This window comes from Nerophis ophidion, linkage group LG09 (genome assembly GCF_033978795.1).
Source record: "Nerophis ophidion isolate RoL-2023_Sa linkage group LG09, RoL_Noph_v1.0, whole genome shotgun sequence".
NCBI lineage: Eukaryota > Metazoa > Chordata > Actinopteri > Syngnathiformes > Syngnathidae > Nerophis > Nerophis ophidion.
Genome location: NC_084619.1, coordinates 61,916,787 through 61,939,768, shown reverse-complemented (window position 1 = coordinate 61,939,768; position 22,982 = coordinate 61,916,787). Strand labels below are relative to the sequence as shown.

Below are 22,982 nucleotides of genomic sequence, written 5' to 3'. Positions count from 1 at the left end.
TGTGTCTATCGCGATAATGAATTGATATCATCTGATAGCCCACTCCTTCACCCAATTTTTGGTGTATTTCCTATTGATATGGATTAAGTGTGTATAACGATATATACTGATATCATTTTATCGTCCAGCCCTATAGGGGTTTTTTTCCAAAACATTTTATTGCTGCGATCACACGTCTATTGCGATTTATATTGCTATTGTTTCATGGCCGAACACTATAGTGTTTTTAAAATTATTAATATTTTTTGTATTGCCATCAATTGTGTCTATCGTGATAATGAATTGATATCGTTTCATAGCCCACTCCTTCATCCAATTTTTGGTTGATTTCCTATTGATATGGATCAAGTGTGCATCGCGATATATACTGATATCGTTTTATCGTCCAGCCCTTCCTACACTGAGCCTTTGCGATTGCCTTGTGCCCGTCAGACCAGCTGACCATTTGCCCCGCCCACCGGCGTGCAAACTGACCTCGTCCAGCGAGTCGGCGAGGAGCTGTGCCCGTCGTACTTTGATGTTGAGGAAGAGGAGGTTCATGTCCACGCGCTGACGCCGCGACACTTTGCTCACCAGACTTTGCTGTGACACACACACACACACACACACACACACACACACACACACACACACACACACACACACACACACACACACACACACACACACACACACACACACACACACACAGGTTATCATTTGGAATGGGGACCAAGTTGTTGTTCAGTACTTGTGGGGACCACCCTTTCTACAGGTTGTGGAGGCATAAAAAAATTAGGGTAAAATGGCCACTGCCCAGTTAGCTCATACACGTCTTTGAATCTCTGGATTGATGAAGTAATGTGCTAATCATACTTACTGGGGACCCTGGGGAAAAAGAGTTCATATGGTTCATGGGGACCAAATTTTAATCATTTCGCATAATTCACACACATTCGTACGTGACTACAGAGGACCATTTTTTTTTTTTTTAAAACACAACAAAACAAAACAACAAACTACCTTCGTTATGGGGACCAGGGGGAACTGATTAACTGTACACGGAAGAAGTTTGAGCAGAGCAGCGAGTGCAGTACCAGCTACAGCCCCAATGTCTCACACTCAAACTAACCAGTAAACATGTTTTTTGGGCCAAAGCTTAAAAAAATCACTAAGGCATCTTCAGAAGGGATCTGACTATCATTTAAAAAGGTTCCCCTTTAGGGGACCTGTTTTTTTTGTCCCCATCATACTTGCTAACCTTGAGACCTCCGAATTCAGGAGATGGGGGCGGGGTGTATATTGTAGCGTCCAGGAAGAGTTAGTGCTGCAAGGGTCTCTGGGTATTTGTTATGTTGTGTTACGGTGCAGATGTTCTCCCGAAATGTGTTTGTCATTCTTGTTTGGTGTGGGTTCACAGTGTGGCGCATATCTGTAACAGTGTTCAAGTTGTTTATACGGCCCCCCTCAGAGTGACCTGTATGGCTGTTGTTCAAGTACATCTTGCAGTCACTTACGTGTGTCTGTAGAAGCCGCCTACAACGTATAACTGGGCTGGCACGCTGTTTGTATTGAGAAAAAGCGGACTCGACAACAGGTTGTAGAAGAAGCTAAAGGTGGTGCCATCAAGGCACGCCCTCAATATTGTCGTCCGGGTGAAATTTGGGAGCGATTCAGATGTTATTAGACAAATTTACTAGGATAATTCTGGAAAATCCCTTATCTGCTTATTGTGTTACTATTGTTTTAATGAGATTATATAGTTGTACCTGAAAGTCGGAGGGGTGTGGCCACGGGTGTGGTGACCGCCAGTGTCTCTGAGGGAAGCAACGTTTCTCGACGAGGCGAAGCGAAGGCAGCCGTTGGGGCCAGGCTGAGCTTTTTTCCCCCCTCCTCGACGGTGGAAGCATTCCACGTTCGGGGGCGGCCGGTCGGAGGAGGCAAGAGAGTCGCAGCTGCCTCTTTGACAGGTGCATGAGGAACGACGCAAGCTCCGCTCATGTCTACGGTAAGAGCCGACTTATTATTACAATTTTCTCACCGAAACCTGCCGGTTGACATGTGGTAGGGAACCATGTTCGCTTGACTGCTCTGTTCCATAGCAAAGCTTCACCTTCGGGAATGTAAACAAGGAAACACCGGCTGTGTTTGTGTTGCTAAAGGCAGCTGCAATACACCGGTTCCTACCTACATCTTTCTTCTTTGACGTCTCCATTATTAATTGAACAAATTGCAAAAGATTCAGCAACACAGATGTCCAGAATGCTGTGTAATTATGCGATTAAAGCAGAAGACTTATAGCTGGGATCGGGCTGGAACAAAACGTCCGCTACAATCCGAGACGTCACGCGCACGCGTCGTCATACCGGCGTTTTCAACAGCACTGAGATCAGCACCAGGCGAGGACGGCGAAGAGAACAGTTCCAACTGACCCTGGCCTGGCTGATCATCTGCTGCTCCGAGTCCTTCTGGATGATGGCCTTCTTCACCGCCGTGGACAGGATGAAGGGGAACTGGCAGAAGGAGAACCTGAAGGAGAAGCAGCATCATGGGCTAAATGCAGTGAAAACATGAAAACTACAGAAGTATTGGCCACAGAAACAAGACCACGCTGCTCAGTATCCTGCCCACTGATTGGCTCAGACTCAGGCAGCATTGCTAACGTTAGCCAGCTAACATTTATAGCCTAATTAGCAGCTGAACACCACAGAGTCAAAAAACGTCAGCATTCTAGCATGCTAACTTTTTTAAAATTTACAGCCGAACACCTCAACGTAATAGAACTTGGTATTTGACAGGTGCGAACTGTTAGCATGCTAACGTTGGAATTCTAACATAATAACATGCGATCTTTGTTCAGACATTTTGCAGCCGAACACCTCAGACTCATAATTTGATACTTGACACATGCTAAGTATAAGCATGCTCACTGTTAGCGTTCTAGCATACAAAAAATTTTCGCCAATTTTGCAGTCTAACACCTCATACCCATTTAACTTTATACTTGACACATTCTAACTGTTAGCATGCTATCATGCCAATATTAATGCGCTAACTTTTTTGAGCCGGTTTACAGCCGAACTTTTCAGACTCAAATAACTTTATACTTGGCACATTCCAACTGTTAGCACACTAACATTAGCATGCTAAATTTTTGGGGGGGGCAATTTTCCAGCGGAACTCTTCAGACACGTAACTTGATACTTGACACGTGCTAAGTGTGAGCATGCTAACGTTAACATTCTACATATCATTAGGTTTGTAACTTTGTACTTGATAACTTTGTAATTGATACATTCTAACTGTTAGCATGCTACCATGTCAACATTAATATGCTAACTTTTTGGAGCAAAAATTTTAGCAGTAACACCCCGGGCTCATAACTTGGTACTTGACACGTACTGTCAGCGTGCTAACTGTTAGCATGCCAACATAAATAGCCAATTTTGCAGCCAAAGGCCTCACACTCATAACTTTGTACTTAACAGATGCTTACTGTTAGCATGCTAAAGTTAACATTCTAACATATCAACATTAGCATGCTAACTTATCAAGCCAATTTTGCTGCTGAAGGCCTCATACACATTTAACTTTGTACTTGATAACTTTGTACTTGATACATTCTAACTGTTAGCATGCTACCATGTCAACATTAATATGCTAACTTTTTGGAGCAAAAATTTTAGCAGTAACACCCCGGGCTCATAACTTGGAACTTGACAAGTACTGTCAGCGTGCTAACTGTTAACATGCTAACTTAAATAGCCAATTTTGCAGCCAAAGGCCTCACTCATAACTTTGTACTTAACAGATGATTACTGTTAGCATGATAAAGTTAACATTCTAACATATCAACATTAGCATGCTAACTTATTAAGCCAATTTTGCAGCTGAAGGCCTCATACACATTTAACTTTGTACTTGATACATTCTAACTGTTAGCATGCTACCATGTCAATGTGCTAACTTTTTTGAGCAAATTTTGCCGCCAAACACCACAGACTCATAACTTGGTACTTGACACATGCTGTCAGCGTGCTAACTGTTAGCATGCTAATGTTAACATTCTAAAATATCAACATTAGCATGCTAACTTAATAAGTAAATTTTGCAACCAAAGGCCTCACACCAGAGGTGGGACCAAGTCATTGTTTTGCAAGTCACAAGTAAGTCGCGAGTCTTTGCCCTCAAGTCTCGAGTCAAGTCCCGAGTCAAGACAGGCAAGTCCGAGTCAAGTCCAAAGTCAATACTGGAAAGTCTCAAGTCAAGTCCCAAGTCCTGCATTTTGGGTTTCGAGTCATTTCAAGTCTTTTCAACCACAGACTAATGTATGTACACAGATTGTATATGCTTTTAAAACGCTGTATGTATTTATTATTTAAAAAAACAGTGCTGACATTGCACTTCATAATAGCACTATTAACAAGTTATTCTAAATATTTAACTCGTTCCTTTACAGTATAAACACATTTGAAAAAACAAGTGCAACTGTACTTACTTGCACAAAAGTGTTAACATTGTATTTCCATGGAATATTGCATTGTAACTAGTTCATCAGCAGTTTATGTCATGCTGTTACCTTATCTCATTGATCTCATCTCATACTGTATGTGTTTATGTGTGCGAACACATGAAAAACAACAAATACATGAACATAACAATGAACAGTGCTGTACTTGTTAGATGTCAGGGCTCTATGGAATATGTACACATATTCTTAATATAGTATACATTTTAACTGACCTTTATTTGACTATGTTTGTCTTTTTATTGCACAACCGCATGTTTTGCATACGGCAATTCCTGTTTTGTTGACCAAGTCGTAGTTTTAATACCCGAACGAAACACTTCAAGGCATAATTTTCTTCACTTATTCTTCTGTTGTTTTAAAGCTCTTCTTCGTTGGTTTTCCTGCAATTTGATTGGGTGAATGCTGCGTGACGAAAACAACGTGGATGTAATTTGATTGGCTGTAATTTGATTGGCTGTTGTACTGACAGGTAGCGCACAGGCTGTCATCGCACACCCGCTGACAAACACGCGTACACAATGGAAGATACGGAGCGCTCCTGAATAACTTTTTAATCGTAGGGTTTTGGGGAAAGTAGCAAGTCATGTCAAGTCAAAAGGCTCAAGTCCAAGTCAAGTCACAAGTCATTGATGTTAAAGTCTAAGTCGAGTGGCAAGTCTTTTTACATTTTGTCAAGTCGAGTCTAAAGTCATCAAATTCATGACTCGAGTCTGACTCGAGTCCAAGTCATGTGACTCGAGTCCACACCTCTGCCTCACACTCATATAACTTTGTACTTGACACATGCTAACATTAACATTCTAAAATATCAACATTAGCATGCTTACTTAATAAGCCAATTTTGCAGCCAAAGGCCTCACACTCATATAACTTTGTACTTGACACATGCTAACTGTCAGTATGCTAATATTAACATTCTAACATATCATTAGCATGCTAACTTATTAAGCCAATTTTGCAGCTGAAGGCCTCATACACATTTAACTTTGTACTTGATACAATCTAACTGTTAGCATGCTACGATGTCAACATTAATATGCTAACTTTTTTGAGCAAAAATCTTAGCAGTAACACCCCGGGCTCATATCTTGGTACTTGACACGTACTGTCAGCGTGCTAACTGTTAGCATGCTAACTTAAATAGCCAATTTTGCAGCCAAAGGCCTCACACTCATATAACTTTGTACTTGACACATGCTAACTGTCAGCATGCTAATATTAACATTCTAACATATCATTAGCATGCTAACTTATTAAGCCAATTTTTCAGCCGAAGGCCTCATACATAATTAACTTTGTACTTAATACATTCTAACTATTAAAATGGTACCATGTCAACATTAATATGCTAGCTTTTTTGAGCAAACATTTTTGCAATAACACCCCAGACTCATAACTTGGTACTTGACATGTGCTGTCAGCGTGCTAACTGTTTGCATGCTAACGTTAACATTCTAAAATATCAACATTAGCATGCTAACTTAATAAGCCAATTTTGCAGCCAAAGGCCTCACACTCATATAACTTTGTACTCGACACATGCTAACAGTTAACATTCTAACATATCATTAGCATGCTAACTTATTAAGCCAATTTTGCAGCCGAAGGCCTCATACATAATTCACTTTGTACTTGATACATTCTAACTGTTAAAATGGTACCATGTCAACATTAATATGCTAACTTTTTTGAGCAAATTTTTTTGCAGTAACACCCCAGACTCATAACTTGGTACTTGACACGTACTGTCAGCGTGTTAACTGTTAGCATGCTAACTTAAATAGCCAATTTTGCAGCCAAAGGCCTCACACTCATATAACTTTGTACTTGACACATGCTAACTGTTAGCATGCTAATGTTAACATTCTAAAATATCAACAATAGCATGCTTACTTAATAAGCCAATTTTGCAGCCAAAGGCCTCACACTCATATAACTTTGTACTTGACACATGCTAACTGTTACCATGCTAACGTTAACATTCTAACATATCATTAGCATGCTAACTTATTAAGCCAATTTTGCAGCCGAAGGCCTCATACATAATTCACTTTGTACTCGATACATTCTAACTGTTAAAATGGTACCATGTCAACATTAATATGCTAACTTTTTTGAGCAAATTTTTTTGCAGTAACACCCTAGACTCATAACTTGGTACATGACATGTACTGTCAGCGTGCTAACTGTTAGCATGCCAACGTTAACATTTTAAAATATCAACATTATCATGCTAACTTATTAAGCAAATTTTGCAGCCAAAGGCCTTATACACATTTAACTTTGTACTTGATACATTCTAACTGTTAGCATGCTACTATGTCAACATTAATACGCTAACTTTTTTTAGCAAAAATATTTTGCAGCCAAACACCCCACACTCATAGCTTGGTACTTGACACGTGCTGTCAGCGTGCTAACTGTTAGCATGCTAACATTAACATTCTAAAATATCAACATTAGCATGCTAATTTAATAAGCCAATTTTGCAGCCAAAGGCCTCACACTCATAACTTTGTACTTGACACATGCTAACTGTTAGCATGCTGACATTAACATTCTAACATATCATTAGCATGCTATCTTATTAAGCCAATTTTGCAGCCGAAGGCCTCATACACATTTAACTTTGTACTTGATAAGTTCTAACTGTTAGCATGCCACCATGTCAATGTTAATATGCTAACTTTTTTGAGCCAACTTTGCCGCCAAACACCCCAGACTCATAACTTGGTACTTGACATGTGTTGTCAGCGTGCTAACTGTTAGCAAGCTAATGTTAACATTCTAAAATATCAACATTAGCATGCTAACTTAATAAGCCAATTTTGCAGCCAAAGGCCTCACACTCATACAACTTTGTACTTGACACATGCTAACTGTTAGCAGGCTAATGTTAGCATTAGAACGTATCAAAACACAAATTGGTATGTCAGACTTAGCCCTGTCTTGGTTTAACTCTTATCTTACTGATAGGATGCAGTGTGTCTCCCATAACAATCTGACCTCGGACTACGTTAAGGTAACGTGTGGAGTTCCCCAGGGTTCGGTCCTTGGCCCTGCACTCTTCAGCATCTACATGCTGCGCTAGGTGACATCATACGCAAATACGGTATTAGCTTTCACTGTTATGCTGATGACACCCAACTCTACATGCCTCTAAAGCTGACCAACACGCCGGATTGTAGTCAGCTGGAGGCGTGTTTTAATGAAATTAAACAATGGATGTCCGCTAACTTTTTGCAACTCAACGCAAAAAAAACGGAAATGCTGATTATCGGTCCTGCTAGACACCGAACTCTATTTAATAATACAACTCTAACATTTGACAACCAAACAATTAAACAAGGCGACACGGTAAAGAATCTGGGTATTATCTTCCACCCAACTCTCTCCTTTGAGGCACACATTAAAAGCGTTACTAAAACGGCCTTCTTTCATCTCCGTAATATCGCTAAAATTCGCTCCATTCTGTCCACTAAAGACGCTGAGATCATTATCCATGCGTTTGTTACGTCTCGCCTCGACTACTGTAACGTATTATTTTCGGGTCTCCCCATGTCTAGCATTAAAAGATTACAGTTGGTACAAAATGCGGCTGCTAGACTTTTGACAAGAACAAGAACGTTTGATCACATTACGCCTGTACTGACTCACCTGCACTGGCTTCCTGTGCACTTAAGATGTGACTTTAAGGTTTTACTACTTACGTATAAAATACTACACGGTCTAGCTCCATCCTATCTTGCCGATTGTATTGTACCATATGTCCCGGCAAGAATTTGCGTTCAAAGGACTCCGGCTTGTTAGTGATTCCCAAAGCCCAAAAAAAGTCTGCGGGCTATAGAGCGTTTTCCGTTCGGGCTCCAGTACTCTGGAATACCCTCCCGGTAACAGTTCGCGATGCCACCTCAGTAGAAGCATTTAAGTCTCACCTTAAAACTCATTTGTATACTCTAGCCTTTAAATAGACTCCCTTTTTAGACCAGTTGATCTGCCGTTTCTTTTCTTTTTCTTCTATGTCCCACTCTCCTTTGTGGAGGGGGTCCGGTCCGATCCGGTGGCCATGTACTGCTCGCCTGTGTATCGGCTGGGGACATCTCTGCGCTGCTGATCCGCCTCCGCTTGGGATGGTTTCCTGCTGGCTCCGCTGTGAACGGGACTCTCGCTGCTGTGTTGGATCCGCTTTGGACTGGACTCTTGCGACTGTGTTGGTTCCATTATGGATTGAACTTTCACAGTATCATGTTAGACCCGCTCGACATCCATTGCTTTCCTCCTCTCTAAGGTTCTCATAGTCATCATTGTCACAGACGTCCCACTGGTCATTATTGTCACCGATGTCCCACTGGGTGTGAGTTTTCCTTTCCTTGCCCTTATGTGGGCCTACCGAGGATGTCGTGGTGGTCTGTGCAGCCCTTTGGAGACACTAGTGATTTAGGGCTATATAAGTAAACATGATTGATTGATTGATTGATTTTATCATACCAACATTAGCATGCTATCCTTTTAAGCCAATCTTCCAGACAAATGCCTCACACTCATATAACTTGATACCTGATACATGCTAACCGTTAGCATGCTAACATTAGCGCGCTAACCTTTTGACCTAATTCTACATTCATTCGCTTCGTAGTCACATGACTTGGCACCCGCTGTTGTCCTGACCTGTTGGAGTTTCCGTAGCTCTGCCAGGTCCGATACTCCTCATGAAGTCGATGTGCTCCAGGGTGATGTTGTAGAAGTCGGTGAACGGCATGATGGGAGGAGACGCCACGCTGTTGGCCGCGTCTAAACGGACACAGAGAAACGGCGGCCGGGCCGGTTAACCCCCTTCCCAGTTTAAAGGCCTACTGAAATGAGATTTTCTTATTTAAACGGGGATAGCAGGTCCGTTCTATGTGTCATAATTGATCATTTCGCGATATTGCCATATTTTTGCTGAAAGGATTTAGTAGAGAACATCCACGATAAAGTTCGCAACTTTTGGTCGCTAATAAAAAAGCCTTGCCTGTACTGAAGTAGCAGACGATGTGCGCGTGACGTCATAGGTTGGAGGGCTCCGTACATCCTAACATTGTTTATAATGTGAACCTCCAGCAGCAAGAGCTATTCGGACCGAGAAAGTGAAAATTTCTTCATTAATTTGAGCGAGGATGAAAGATTCGTGGTTGAGGAAATTTAGAGTGAAGGACTAGAAAAAAAAAAAAAAAAGGCGATTGCAGTGAAAGCGATTCAGATGTTATTAGACACATTCCTAGGATAATTCTGGAAATCCCTTATCTGCTTATTGTTTTAGTGAGATTATACAGTACCTAAGTCGGAAGGGTGTGGCCAAGGGTGTGTAGACGCCAGAGTCTCTGAGAGACTTAAGTCACGCGCTGCAGCAGGACAAAGACCACAATTTTCTCACCAAAAACTGCCAATCGACATGTGTTGGGATCCATGTTCGCTTGACCGCTCTGATCCATAGTAAAGCTTCACATTCGGGAATTTTAAACAAGGAAACACCGGCTGTGTTTGTGTGGCTAAAGGCTAAAATATTCCCACCTCCACCTTTCTACTTTGACTTCTCCATTATTAATTGAACAAATTGCAAAAGATTCAGCAACACAGATGTCCAGAATACTGTGTAACTATGCAATCAAAGAGGACTACTTATAGCTTGGATTGGGGAGGAAAATAATGTCCGCTACAACCCGAGACGTCGAACGCACGCACGTCTCATACCGACGTTTTCAACATGACACTTCGCGGGAAATTTAAAATTGTATTTTAGTAAACTAAAAGGCCGTATTGGCATGTGTTGCAATGTTAATATTTCATCATTGATATATAAACTATCAGACTGCATGATCGGTAGTAGTGGGTTTCAGTAGGCCTTTAATAACGGGGTGACACTGCGCCCCCCGGTGGCACGGCGCCGAGGTTGCAGGTTGCACTCACTGAAGAGGGCCAGCACTTTGGTGGCCGACGGGATCCACCACGAGCACTTGGACGCCGGCGGGAGCTCGTCGGGCTCGGCAGGAAACAGCCGGGTGGAGATGAACTGCAGGAGGCGCTCTACCAGCTGACGGAAACGCCGCGCCGACAACCTAACGGGAAACAAACACTACTGATGGAAAAACCTTCCTTTCGGATGCCAGCAGAGGGACGACTCAATTATGTTAGCACAGTGTTTTTCAACCTTTTTTGAGCCAAGGCATATTTTTTGCGTTGAAAAAATGCGGAGGCACACCATCAGCAGAAATCAGTAAAAAAACGAAACTTAATTGACAGTAAAAAGTCGTTGTCGCAATTGTTGGATATAACTTTTTAGCAGGGGTCACCAACTCAGGCACCAGGTAGCCCGTAAGGACCAGATGAGTCGCCCGCTGGCCTGTTCTAAAAATATCTCAAATAGCAGCACTTACCAGTGAGCTGCCTATATTTTTCAAATTTTATTTATTTACTAGCAAGCTGGTCTCGCTTTGCTCGACATTTTTAATTCTAAGAGAGACCAAACTCAAATAGAATTTGAAAATCCAAGAAAATATTTTAAACACTTGGTCTTCACTCGTTCAAATAAATTCATTTATTTTTTTTACTTTGCTTCTTATAACTTTCAGAAAGACAATTTTAGAGAAGAAATACAACTTTTAAAATGATTTTGGGATTTTTAAACACATATACCTTCCTCTCTTTACTGACAATTCAAATCAATGTTCAGGTAAGTTTATTTTTTTTATTGTAAAGAATAAAACCGGTAAATAAATTTTATCTAATTTTTCAATTTAGCTTCTGTTTTTTCGATGAAGAATATTTGTGAAATATTTCTTCAAACGTATTATGATTAAAATTTAAAAAAAATATTCTGGCAAATCTAGAAAAATCTGTAGAATCAAATTCAAATTTTATTTCAAAGTCTTTTGAATTTCTTTTAAAATGTTTGTCCTGGAAAATCTACAATAATTATTTGTCTTTGTTAGAAATATAGCTTGGTCCAATTTGTTATATATTCTAACGAAGTGCAGATTGGATTTTAGCCTATTTAAAACATGTCATCAAAATTCTAAATTAATCTTAATGAGGAAAAATGACTAATGATGTTCCATAAATTATTTTTTTAAATTTTTTCAAAAGATTCGAATTAGCTAGTTTCTCTCTTCATTTTTTTTGGTTGAATTTTTAATTAACATTAGCATGTTAACTTTTTCAGTTAATTTTAGACAACAAATGTTATCTAATTCTTAGAGACACCTTAGACTCGTATAACTTGTTATATAACACATGCTAGCTGTTAGCATGCTAAATTTCCCAGCTAATTTTACACTTGTTGCTCCAATTCCGCAGCCAAACACTTTAGTCTTATAACTTTGTATATGACACATGCTATTTTTAGCATGCTATTTTTTCAGCTAATTTTACACTTAATCCCTCTAATTCCGCAGCCATACACTTTAGTCATATAACTTTGTATGTGACACATGCTATCTGTTAGTATGCTAAGGTTGGTCCAATTTGTTATATATTCTAAGAAAATGCAGATTGGATTTTAACCTATTTAAAAATGTCATCAAAATTATAAAATTAATCTTAATCAGGAAAAATTACTAATGATATTCCATAAATTATTTTTGTAATTTTTTTCAAAAAGATTCAAAATAGCTAGTTTTTCTCTTCATTTTTTTCGGTTGAATTTTGAATTAACATTAGCATGTTAACTTTTTCCATTTAGTTTTAGACAATAAATGTTATCTAATTCTTAGAGACACCTTAGACTCGTATAACTTGGTATATAACATATGCTATCTGTTAGCATGCTAAATTTCCCAGCTAATTTTACACTTGTTGCTCTAATTCCGCAGCCAAACACTTTAGTCTTATAACTTTGTATAGGACACATGCTATTTTTAGCATGCTATTTTATCAGTTCATTTTACACTTAATCCCTCTAATTGTGCAGCCATACACCTTAGTTGTATAACTTTGTATGTGACACATGCTATCTGTTAGCATGCTAAGGTTGGTCCAATTTGTTATATATTCTAAGAAAATGCAGATTGGATTTTAACCTATTTAAAACATGTCATCAAAATTCTCAAATTAATCTTAATCAGGAAAAATTACTAATGATGTTCCAGAAATTATTTTTATAATTTTTTCAAAAAGATTCGAATTAGCCAGTTTTTCTCTTTATTTTTTTCGGTTGAGTTTTGAATTAACATTAGCATGTTAACTTTTTCAGTTAATTTTAGACGATAAATGTTATCTAATTCTTAAAGACACCTTAGACTCGTATAACTTGGTATATAACACATGCTATCGGTTAGCATGCTAAATTTCCCAGCTAATTTTACACTTGTTGCTCTAATTCCACAGCCAAACACTTTAGTCTTATAACTTTTTATATGACACATGCTATTTTTAGCATGCTATTTTATCAGCTAATTTTACACTTAACCTCTCTAATTCTGCAGCCATACACCTTTGTCATATAACTTTGTATGTGACACATGCTATCTGTTAGCATGCTAAGGTTGGTCCAATTTGTTATATATTCTAAGAAAATGCAGATTGGATTTTAACCTATTTAAAACATGTCATCAAAATTCTAAAATTAATCTTAATCAGGAAAAATTACTAATGATGTTCCTTAAATTATTTTTTTTATTTTTTTCAAAAAGATTCGAATTAGCTAGTTTTTCTCTTAATTTTTCTCGGTTGAATTTTGAATTAACATTAGCATGTTAACTTTTTCAGTTAATTTTAGACAATAAATGTTATCTAATTCTTAGAGACACCTTAGACTTGTATAACTTGGTATATAACACATGCTATCTGTTAGCATGCTAAATTTCCCAGCTAGTTTTACACTTGTTGCTCTAATTCCACAGCCAAACACTTTAGTCTTATAACTTTGTATATGACACATGCTGTTTTTACAGCTAATTTTACACTTAATCTCTCTAATTCCGCAGCCATACACCTTAGTCGTATAACTTTGTATGTGACACATGCTATCTGTTAGCATGCTATGGTTGGCATGCTATTTTTTTCAGCTAATTTTACACTTGTTTCTTTAATTCCACAGCTATGCACCTTAGTCATATAACTTTGTATGTGACACATGCTATCTGTTAGCATGCTAACATTAGCATGCTAACTTTTTCAGCTGTTTTTACACTTCTTGCTCTAATTCCGCAGCCATACACCTTAGAGTCGTATAACTTGGTATGTGACACATGCTATCTGTTAGCATGCTAAGGTTAGCATTCTATTTTTTTCAGCTAATTTTACACGTTTCTTTAATTTCACAGCTATACACCTTAGTCATATAACTTTGTATGTGACACATGCTATCTGTTAGCATGCTAACATTAGAATGCTAACTTTTTCAGCTGTTTTTACACTTCTTGCTCTAATTCCGCAGCCATACACCTTAGAGTCTTATAACTTGGTATATGACCCATGCTATCCGTTAGCAGGCTAACTTTTCCAGCTAATTTTACACGCCTTAGAGTCATATAACTTTGTATGTGACACATGTTAAATGTTAGCATGCTTAGCGATCGTACTTTTTCAGCCAGTGGACCAGGAAGTGATGGTCGGCCTCGGACAGCGCCGCCATCTGCCTCAACAGGTGGGCGTAGATGACGTAGGTGCTGGTGCTGGAGTACTGAGGGTTCTAGACACACACAGAGCACGTCGTCATTGGACAGATCGGCAGGTCACATGATAGACACAAGCCCCTCCCCCACAAGAACAGGTGCAGCCAATGGCTTGTGGCGTCGCCGTGAGGTCGCAAAGTCTCACCTGAACCAGAATGAAGTAAGCACGCAGGTCATCTTTGGTGCGAGGACTAAAAAAAAACACACACATGCGCGTCGTCAGCGTGTGGTACACCGCGTAGTAAATAATGGTGTTGTCATGGAAACGGCTTGTTTTAGGCCAATTAGACATGACTAATGGAATGAAAGGAGATCACCCCTTCCACTCCCGCAGCAGACTGTTGATGATGCCCTTCAGCACCGACTTCTGGATGTCCTGAGGCTGTGTACACACACACATGCACACACACGCGTGCACACACACACACACACACACACACACACACACACACACACACACACACACACACACACACACACACACACACACACACGCACGTTACAGCGCCGTGATCACGTGACCTGCCAGAGGAAGCGCGAGGTGGACTACGCCTCACTTACGGCGCTAAGCAGAGAGTCGAAGACCACGTTGACAAACTTGGCGTTGATCCCAGAGTCGTCGATGGTGTTGAAGCACCCGTTGGGTTCACGCTGGGGGGGTAGGGGGGGATTAAACAGGAAGTAGAACGTAACCTCGGTTTACGAACACGTCTCCCGTATTACCTTGAATTGCCGCCGGGGAGCTAATTAATTTAAAACCTCTTCTCCCTCCTGCACTTACCAAAGGCATGCGGTAAAAGTAAGCATGCGCTAATTATTTTAAAACCTCTTCTCACTCCGGCACTTACCAAAGGCATGCAGTAAAAATTTGAGTGTGATGTAAGATTGGAGCTTAAATACTACTGAGTAGCTCTTAATCTTCTTCCCTTTATGCGATTTCAAATTACCGGTATTGAAATCAGCCTCTTCCATTTTGAAAATGATGACAGGTGAAGTATCACAAGTTTGACCAGGCAGTAATACTAAGCATGCGCTGATTATTTTGGGAAGCTAGTTCGACCCGACAGTAATTCAAGGCAGGCGCATACTACATGCCCTGCGGCAATTCAAGGAAATACGGTATTTGCGGACCGTTCGATTTACAACTTTTCGATGGGGCCAAATATGCCTTTGTGTGCGGGAGCCACGTGCTTGACACATGCTAACTGTTAGCACGCTAACATTAGCATGGTAACTTTTTCAGCCAATTTTGCAGGCAAGTCATTTAACTTGGTACTTGCTAACTGGTAGCGTGCTAACATTAGCTTGCTGACTTTTTTAGCCAATTTTGCGGACAAACGCCTCAAACTCATTACCTTGTTCATGAGACATGCTAATTGTTAGAACATCAACGTTAGCATTCTAGCATCGTGGTTTTTGATAAATCCCAATTTGGAATTTAGATTAATCATGGTTAGTCACAATTTGGAATTTTGATTAATCTCGATTAATCACAATTTTGAATTTGAATAAATCCTAGTTAATCACAGTTTTTAATTTGGAGTAATCATCGTTTATCACCAATTGGAATTTAGATGAATCTTGGTTAATCACAATTTTGAATTTGGATTAATCCTGTTTAATTACTTTGAATTTGGATTAATCCTAGTTAATCACAATTTTAAATTTGGATTAATCATTATTATTCACAATTTTGAATTTGGATTAATCTTGGTTAATCACAATTTTAGAGTTGGATTAATCTTGGTTAATAACTTTGAATTAGGATTTATAATAGTTAATCACAATTTTGAATTTGGATTAATCAACTTGGATTAATCATGGATGATAACAATTCTGAATTTGGTTAATAACTTCGAATTGTTAATCACAATTTTGAATTTAGATTAATCATTGTTAATCACAACTTTGTATTTGGATTAGTCATTGTTAATACCAATTTTGTATTTGGATTAATCATTGTTAATCACAATTTTGAATTTGGATTAATCATTGTTAATCACAATTTTGAATTTGGATTAATCATGGATAATAACAATTCTGAATTTGGATAAATCTTGGTTATCACAATTTTAAATTTGGATTAATCCTGGTCAATAACTTTTAATTTGGATTAATCATAGTTAATCACAATTTTCCATTTTGATCAATCATTGTTAATCATAATTTTAAATTTGGATTAATCTCGGTTAATCACAATTTTTAATTTGGATTACTCTTGGTTAATCACAATTTTAAAGTCGGATTAATCTTGGTTAATAACGTAGAATTTGGATTTATCATAGTTAAGCCCAATTTTTAATTTGGATTAATCATCGATTGTTTTTTTTAATTTAGATTAATCATTTTTAATCACAATTTTGAATTTGGATTAATCTTGGTTAATCACCATTTTATATTTGGATTAATCAATGTTAATCACATCTTTATATTCGGATTAATCTTGGTTAATCACAGTTTTTCATTTGGATTACTCTTGGTTAATCACAATTTTAAATTTGGATAAATCCTGGTCAATAACTTTGAATTTGGATTTATCATCATTAATCACAATTTCAAATTTGGATTAATATTGGTTAATCACAATTTTTAATTTGGATTACTCTTGGTTAATCGATATTTTAAATTTGGATTAATCCTGGTCAATAACTTTGATTTTGGATTAATCATAGTTAATCACAATTTTGAATTTGGATTATTCATTATTAATCACAATTTTGAATGTGGATTAATCTTGGTTAATCACAATTTTGAATTTGAATAAATCATTAATCACAATTTTGAATTTGGATCCATCCTGGTTAATAACATTGAATTTGGATTAATCATAGTTAATCACAATTTTGAATTTGGATTCATCACAATTAATCACAGGCTTGTATAATGTCAATTATTTGCTCAAAACTTGTATTTCAAGCCCCATCTGAGTGTTATGGCACAGTTGGAGCCTCCTAACATGATTGAGTGACACATATTTAATACTCATCTTAAGTCAGCGTATCTTAGAAATGATTCATGCCATCATTTTTTGTGATTAATCACATGCGTAAACTGATTATTTTTGAGGTGATTATATATTTGCACGTGGCCCTCTGAGGGCAGCCACAACTGCAATGTGGCCCTCAATCAAAACCAGTTTAGAGTCTTTTAGGTCTGCATTTGTTTATGGAGGCCGGAGACAATTATTCATTTTTACATTGTTTCTTAAAGGCCTACTGAAACCCACTACTACCGACCACGCAGTCTGATAGTTTATATATCAATGATGAAATATTAACATTGCAACACATGCCAATACGGCCGGTTTAGTTTACTAAATTGCAATTTTAAATTTCCCGCGAGATATCCTGTTGAAAATGTCGCGGAATGATGACACTTATGTTGACGCGTGCTTGTGACGTTATTGGTTGGAGCAGACATGTTCTCCCAGCACCACTCACGGCTAAAAGTAGTCTGTTTTTATTCCATAATTACACAGTATTTTGGACATCTGTGTTGCTGAATCTTTTGCAATTTGTTCAATTAATAATGGAGACGTCAAAGAAGAATGCTGTTGGTGGAAAGCGGCGGATTGCAGCTGCCTTTAGCAACCGAAACACAGCCGGTGTTTCTTTGTTTGTTGTGAAGCTTAAACACAGAGCGGTCAGGCGAACATGTTTCTCTACGTCAACCAGAAAGTTTTTGGATGGGAACATTGTGGTATTAAGTCCGCTCTTACCGGAGACTTGAGTGGATTACTGGACCTCCTCCTGCAGCTGTCAAAAAGGCCGCTGTGATCTTGGCTCCTCCATTGGCTTCTCTCAGAGACACTGGCGGTCACTGCAGCCCTCTGACTTTCAGGTATGACTTTATAATCTCACTAAAACACTATTAACACAATAAGCAGATAAGGGATTTTCCAGAATTATCCTAGTAAATGTATCTAATAACATCTGAATCGCTCCCCCTGCCATCGCCTTCTTTTTTTTTTTTTTTTTAGTGCTTCACTCTAACTTTCCTCATCCACGAATCTTTCATCCTCGCTCAAATTAATGGGGAAATCGTCGCTTTCTTGGTCCGAATCGCTCTTGCTGCTGGTGGCTATGATTATAAACAATGTGAGGATGTAAGGGGCGCTACAACCCGTGACGTCCCGCGCACATTGTCTGCTGATTCCGGTACAGGCAAGGCTTTTTTATTAGCGACCAAAAGTTGCGAACTTTATCGTCGATGTTCTCTACTAAATCCTTTCAGCAAAAATATGGCAATATCACGAAATGATTAAGTATGACACATAGAATGGACCTGCTATCCCCGTTTAAATAAGAAAATCTTATTTCAGTTGGCCTTTAACTCTTCCGTTTACGACCCAGGTTGAAGAACCAATGGAGGTCGGAGGTGTGTTACCTTGAAGGCGGCGTTGAGCTCGATGAAGGAGTCGAAGGTGGTCAGGTAAAACTCCCGGACCTCCCGCCAGTCACCTGACAGCACGGCGCGCTCCGTGTCCTCCCTGACAACACACGCACACATGCACGCCGCGTCAGCGCGCTCTGACGTGGGCGTCGCTCACCTGACAAGGTGCGTCCCTCACAGGAAGTCCTTGGCGGTCTTGGTGCGGAGTGGGATGACGGGGTCGGTGGGGAAGGGAGCCTTGGCCTCCGGGGGCAGCGTGTCGATGGACGCTCGCTGCTTATGGCGCACGTTTCCGCATATTGGCGGGAGATCACGCACTGTGACACACACACACACACCTGTCAAAAGAGTGTTTGATCCCGGTCACACTTGCGTATAATTAGCCTGCTGTTGTGTGTGTTGCCGCGGTAACGGCTCAGGTGCATTGTGGGCGCCGGGGCGAAAGATAAAAGGAACGGAAGGACAAACATCAGAACCTTCTGGAGTCTTCACCTCCTCTCCAGGACGAGCGTCAGCTGATGGCGACAAGGCTTGTCGCCATGACGACAGCACCCTTCCCCCTCCCCTCTAATTAGCATCTGGCCGTGCTGACTCGGCAACACGCACCCTTTCCCCTTCGCCAGCAGCCAGAACAAACAGGAAGTGAGGTGTTCCCAGAGACTCGAGCCAAGACGGAGGACAACTGACCGTGCCTGAAGCCCGCCGCGCCGCCGCCGGGCGCCACTCGCCCCGTCACGTCCCTCCTGTGGTTGAGCGTGGCGATGAGGGTCCCGAGTGACGGCAACGGATGTTTGGCTCCGCGGGTCGGTCCCTGGAGTCATAGACGGGGACAGGAAATGAGAGGACGTTGACATAACTTGACGTGAGCACAACAAGACGCCATAATGACAAGTCTGATCAGGCTCCATCCCCTATGTGACACATTGGGGAAAACATGAGCCTAAGGAAAACAAAGACAACTTCTGGAAAATTCTTGCACAAAGAGTGGGTGTGTAGACTTTATGACATTTCCAGACACACACACACACACATGCTGGTTATCATATGGAATGGGGACCAAGTTTTTGTTCAGTACTTGTGGGGACCACCTTTTCTACAGGTTGTGGAGGCATAAAAAATGAGGTAAAATGGCCACTGCCCAGTAAATCTCTGGATTGATGAAGTAATGTGCTGTTCGTACTTACTGGGGACCCTGAGGAAAAAGAGTTAATATGGTTCTTGGGGACCAAATTTAAAGGCCTACTGAAATTAGGTTTTTTTATTTAAACGGGGATAGCAGGTCCATTCTATGTATCATACTTGATCATTTCGCGATATTGCCATACTTTTACTGAAAGGATTTAGTAGAGAACATCGACGATAAAGTTCACAACTTTTGGTCGCTAATAAAAAAGCCTTGCCTGTACCGGTAGTAGCAGACGGTGTGCGTGTAACGTCACGGGTTGTGGAGCTCCTCACATCCTCACATTGTTTACAATCAAGGCCACCAGCAGCGAGAGCGATTCGGACCGAGAAAGCGACGGTTTCCCCATTAATTTGAGCGAGAATGAAAGATTCGGGAGAGTGAAGGACTAGAAAAAAAAAAATAAAGACAGGGCAGTGGGAGCGATTCAGATGGTCAAATGGTCTGACTGTGTAATAGTGCGGCCCGGGGGACCATTTGCGGCTCGCGGGTCATTTTTTAACGGCCCCACAGCACATTTTAGGAATACAATTGAAAAAAATTAAAAACATAAAAAGTGGTATAACAGAGCGAACAGGTGAAATGTAACAAGAAATTGTTGCAATGCTTACTCTTATAACACAAAGCTGCCGTGCAGGCTGTTTCTCTTTTTTAAAAATAATAAGGAATCAAAATCAATGTCATTTTAAATTATTGACCTATTCAAGGCTTGGATTACGTCACATTAAATATTCCACTTTGAGATATTTTGGGGGGGAAATGTTGCATATTTTGTGTTTTGCCATATAAAAAACTGAGCTGTTTTTTTTTTTTAAAGAAGGGCCTAAAACAAACAGACTAACAAAACATGAATAACAATAACACTTAAAGTTGACGGATGATGATCTTGAGATTATTGTGCTAAAAGTAAACTGTAAAAAAAAATGTATAATTTATTTTTTAACACTTTAATAAGTAGGACACTTTTGGATCCCCAATTATTTTAGTGTGATTTGTTTTTAAGTGTCATTGCTCAAAAAATAATAATGAATCAAAATCCAAAATTAAGGCTACAATTATTATATAATCTCAAATATTCCACCTAAAAAAGTTATTAGGTGAAAATATTGCATATTTTGTGTTTTTTCCATTTCTTTTTTCTATTGTTGATCTAGAGATTTAAAACTTGCATAATAATAAAAATTATAATACTGAATAATGACACATTTTTTAGGACCAAAACCCTTTGGAGTCCCCGGGGTCATAACTGAGTGGAGGCCTAAATGTGCATTTTTTATACATATATTGTATTGGTTTTTACAATAAAAAAAATATGAAAACGGCCCCCGCTTGCTCTGATTTTTCAGTGTGCGGCCCTCGGTGGAAAAAGTTTGGACACCCCTGGTGTAAACAGAGCGATGTCCCCATTAAGTCAGTATTGCCAGAACACACACACACACACACACAAACACACACACAAAGTGTCTTCCACGCACATTCCCAAGCAGTGGCACGCCATGATGACATCATTCAGCAGGCCTGTGGCGCGTGCACGCCGATGACATCATGGCAGGCCTGTGTTATGTAAGAGTTGTTGCCCCCCCACCCCAAACCAGCAGCTGGCCACGCCCCCTGACTGTCAAACACTGCTGCCTTGAACAGCAGGTGTCAATCAAAGCGGCAGGAAGATGCTTTTCACAATAAAAGCTCGTGGCCGTCACTGAATCTGTGTGCGAGGGGTTGATGACGTCACATTGAATGGTCAATAATGTTTAGTTAGGTAGAGAAAAAAAGTTGTATAGATTGGAGACGTTTACGCGCACGCGCACGCGCACACACACAGAGAAGTTCTTACGGTCGGAGAAGAGCTGTGGGAGATCAGCGGGAGCTTCTCTCTCTCCCTCGCCACCGCGAAATGTTCTCCATCCATCCTCCGCGTTTCTCCCAGTGGAGGGAAAAAACAAAAAAAAACTCTTCAGTCGTCTCGCGTCGCCGCGTTCCGGCCGCGGACTGGGCGCCACATGCGCGCGCACAGGAAATCCGGAAGCTTCATGTCCACGGGAAAAAGAGGAGGGAAGTCTACCTTCGTCGCTACAGGTGGGCCGCCGTGGACGCGCACTGCCCCCGTGCACGCGCGATCACGGCACGACGTTGCCGCTGGGCGACCGGAAGTAAACAACAGACCGACGTCTGTGGCGGCCCGGCGCCATCTTGCGAGAGGGGAGGGGCTTCTGGTTTCGGAGGCGGGGACTTGAAGGCAAACTTCTAAACTGTCGGAAAATATAATGCTGACATAAATGAATGTATAACAGGGGTCAACAACCTTTTTGAAACCAAGAGCTACTTCTTGGGTACTGATTAATGCAAAGGGCTACCAGTTTGATACACACTTAAATAAATTGCCAGACAATTTGCTCAATTTACCTTTAATAAATAAATCTATACATATATAAAAATGGGTATTTCTGTCTGTCAGTCCGTCGTACATTTGTTTTCCTTTTAAGGAAGGTTTTTGTAGAGAATAAATTATGAAAAAAAACACTTAATTGAACGGTTTAAAAGAGGAGAAAACACGAAAAAAATGAAAATTAAATTTTGAAAAATAGTTTATCTTCAATTTCCACTCTTTAAAATTCAAAATTCAACCGAAAAAAATGTAGAGAAAACTAGCTAATTCGAATCTTATTGAAAAAATAAAAAATAATAATTTATGGAACATCATTAGTATTTTTTCCTGATTAAGATTAATTTTAGAATTTTGATGACATGTTTTTAATAGGTTAAAATCCAATCTGCACTTTGTTAGAATATGTAACAAATTGGACCAAGCTATATTTCTAACAAAGACAAATCATTATTTCTTCTAGATTTTCCAGAACAAAATTTTTTAAAGAAATTCAAAAGACTTTGAAATAAGATTTAAATTTCATTCTACATATTTTTATAGATTTGCCAGAATATATATTTTTTAATTTTAATCATAAGTTTGAAGAAATATTTCACAAATATTCTTTGTCGAAAAAACAGAAGCTAAAATGAAGAAATAAATTAAAATGTATTCATTAGCCTTTGCAATAAAAAAAAGAATACTTGAACATTGATTTAAATTGTCAGGAAAAAAGAGGAAGGAATTTAAAAGGTAAAAAGGTATATGTGTTTAAAAATCCTGAAATCATTTTTAAGGTTGTATTTTTTTTCTATAAAATTGTCTTTCTGAAAGTTATAAGAAGCAAAGTAAAACAATAAATTAATTTATGTAAACAAGTGA

General features: G+C 39.5%; 1 protein-coding gene across 1 annotated transcript in view; it reads right to left on the bottom strand.

Annotated features, from left to right (window-relative positions):
* Positions 1-21,949, bottom strand: part of hectd2 (HECT domain containing 2) — a 42,303-nt gene extending 20,354 nt beyond the window's left edge. The window contains 13 exon segments of the mRNA XM_061911484.1: positions 475-582; positions 2,412-2,508; positions 9,179-9,221; positions 9,224-9,301; positions 10,457-10,605; positions 14,068-14,177; positions 14,306-14,351; positions 14,478-14,542; positions 14,722-14,811; positions 18,547-18,649; positions 18,731-18,869; positions 19,240-19,363; positions 21,570-21,949. Coding sequence (XP_061767468.1) covers positions 475-582; positions 2,412-2,508; positions 9,179-9,221; positions 9,224-9,301; positions 10,457-10,605; positions 14,068-14,177; positions 14,306-14,351; positions 14,478-14,542; positions 14,722-14,811; positions 18,547-18,649; positions 18,731-18,869; positions 19,240-19,363; positions 21,570-21,644 — 1,227 coding nt within the window. The 5' untranslated portion in view covers positions 21,645-21,949.
* Positions 21,950-22,982: the final 1,033 nt, after the last annotated feature.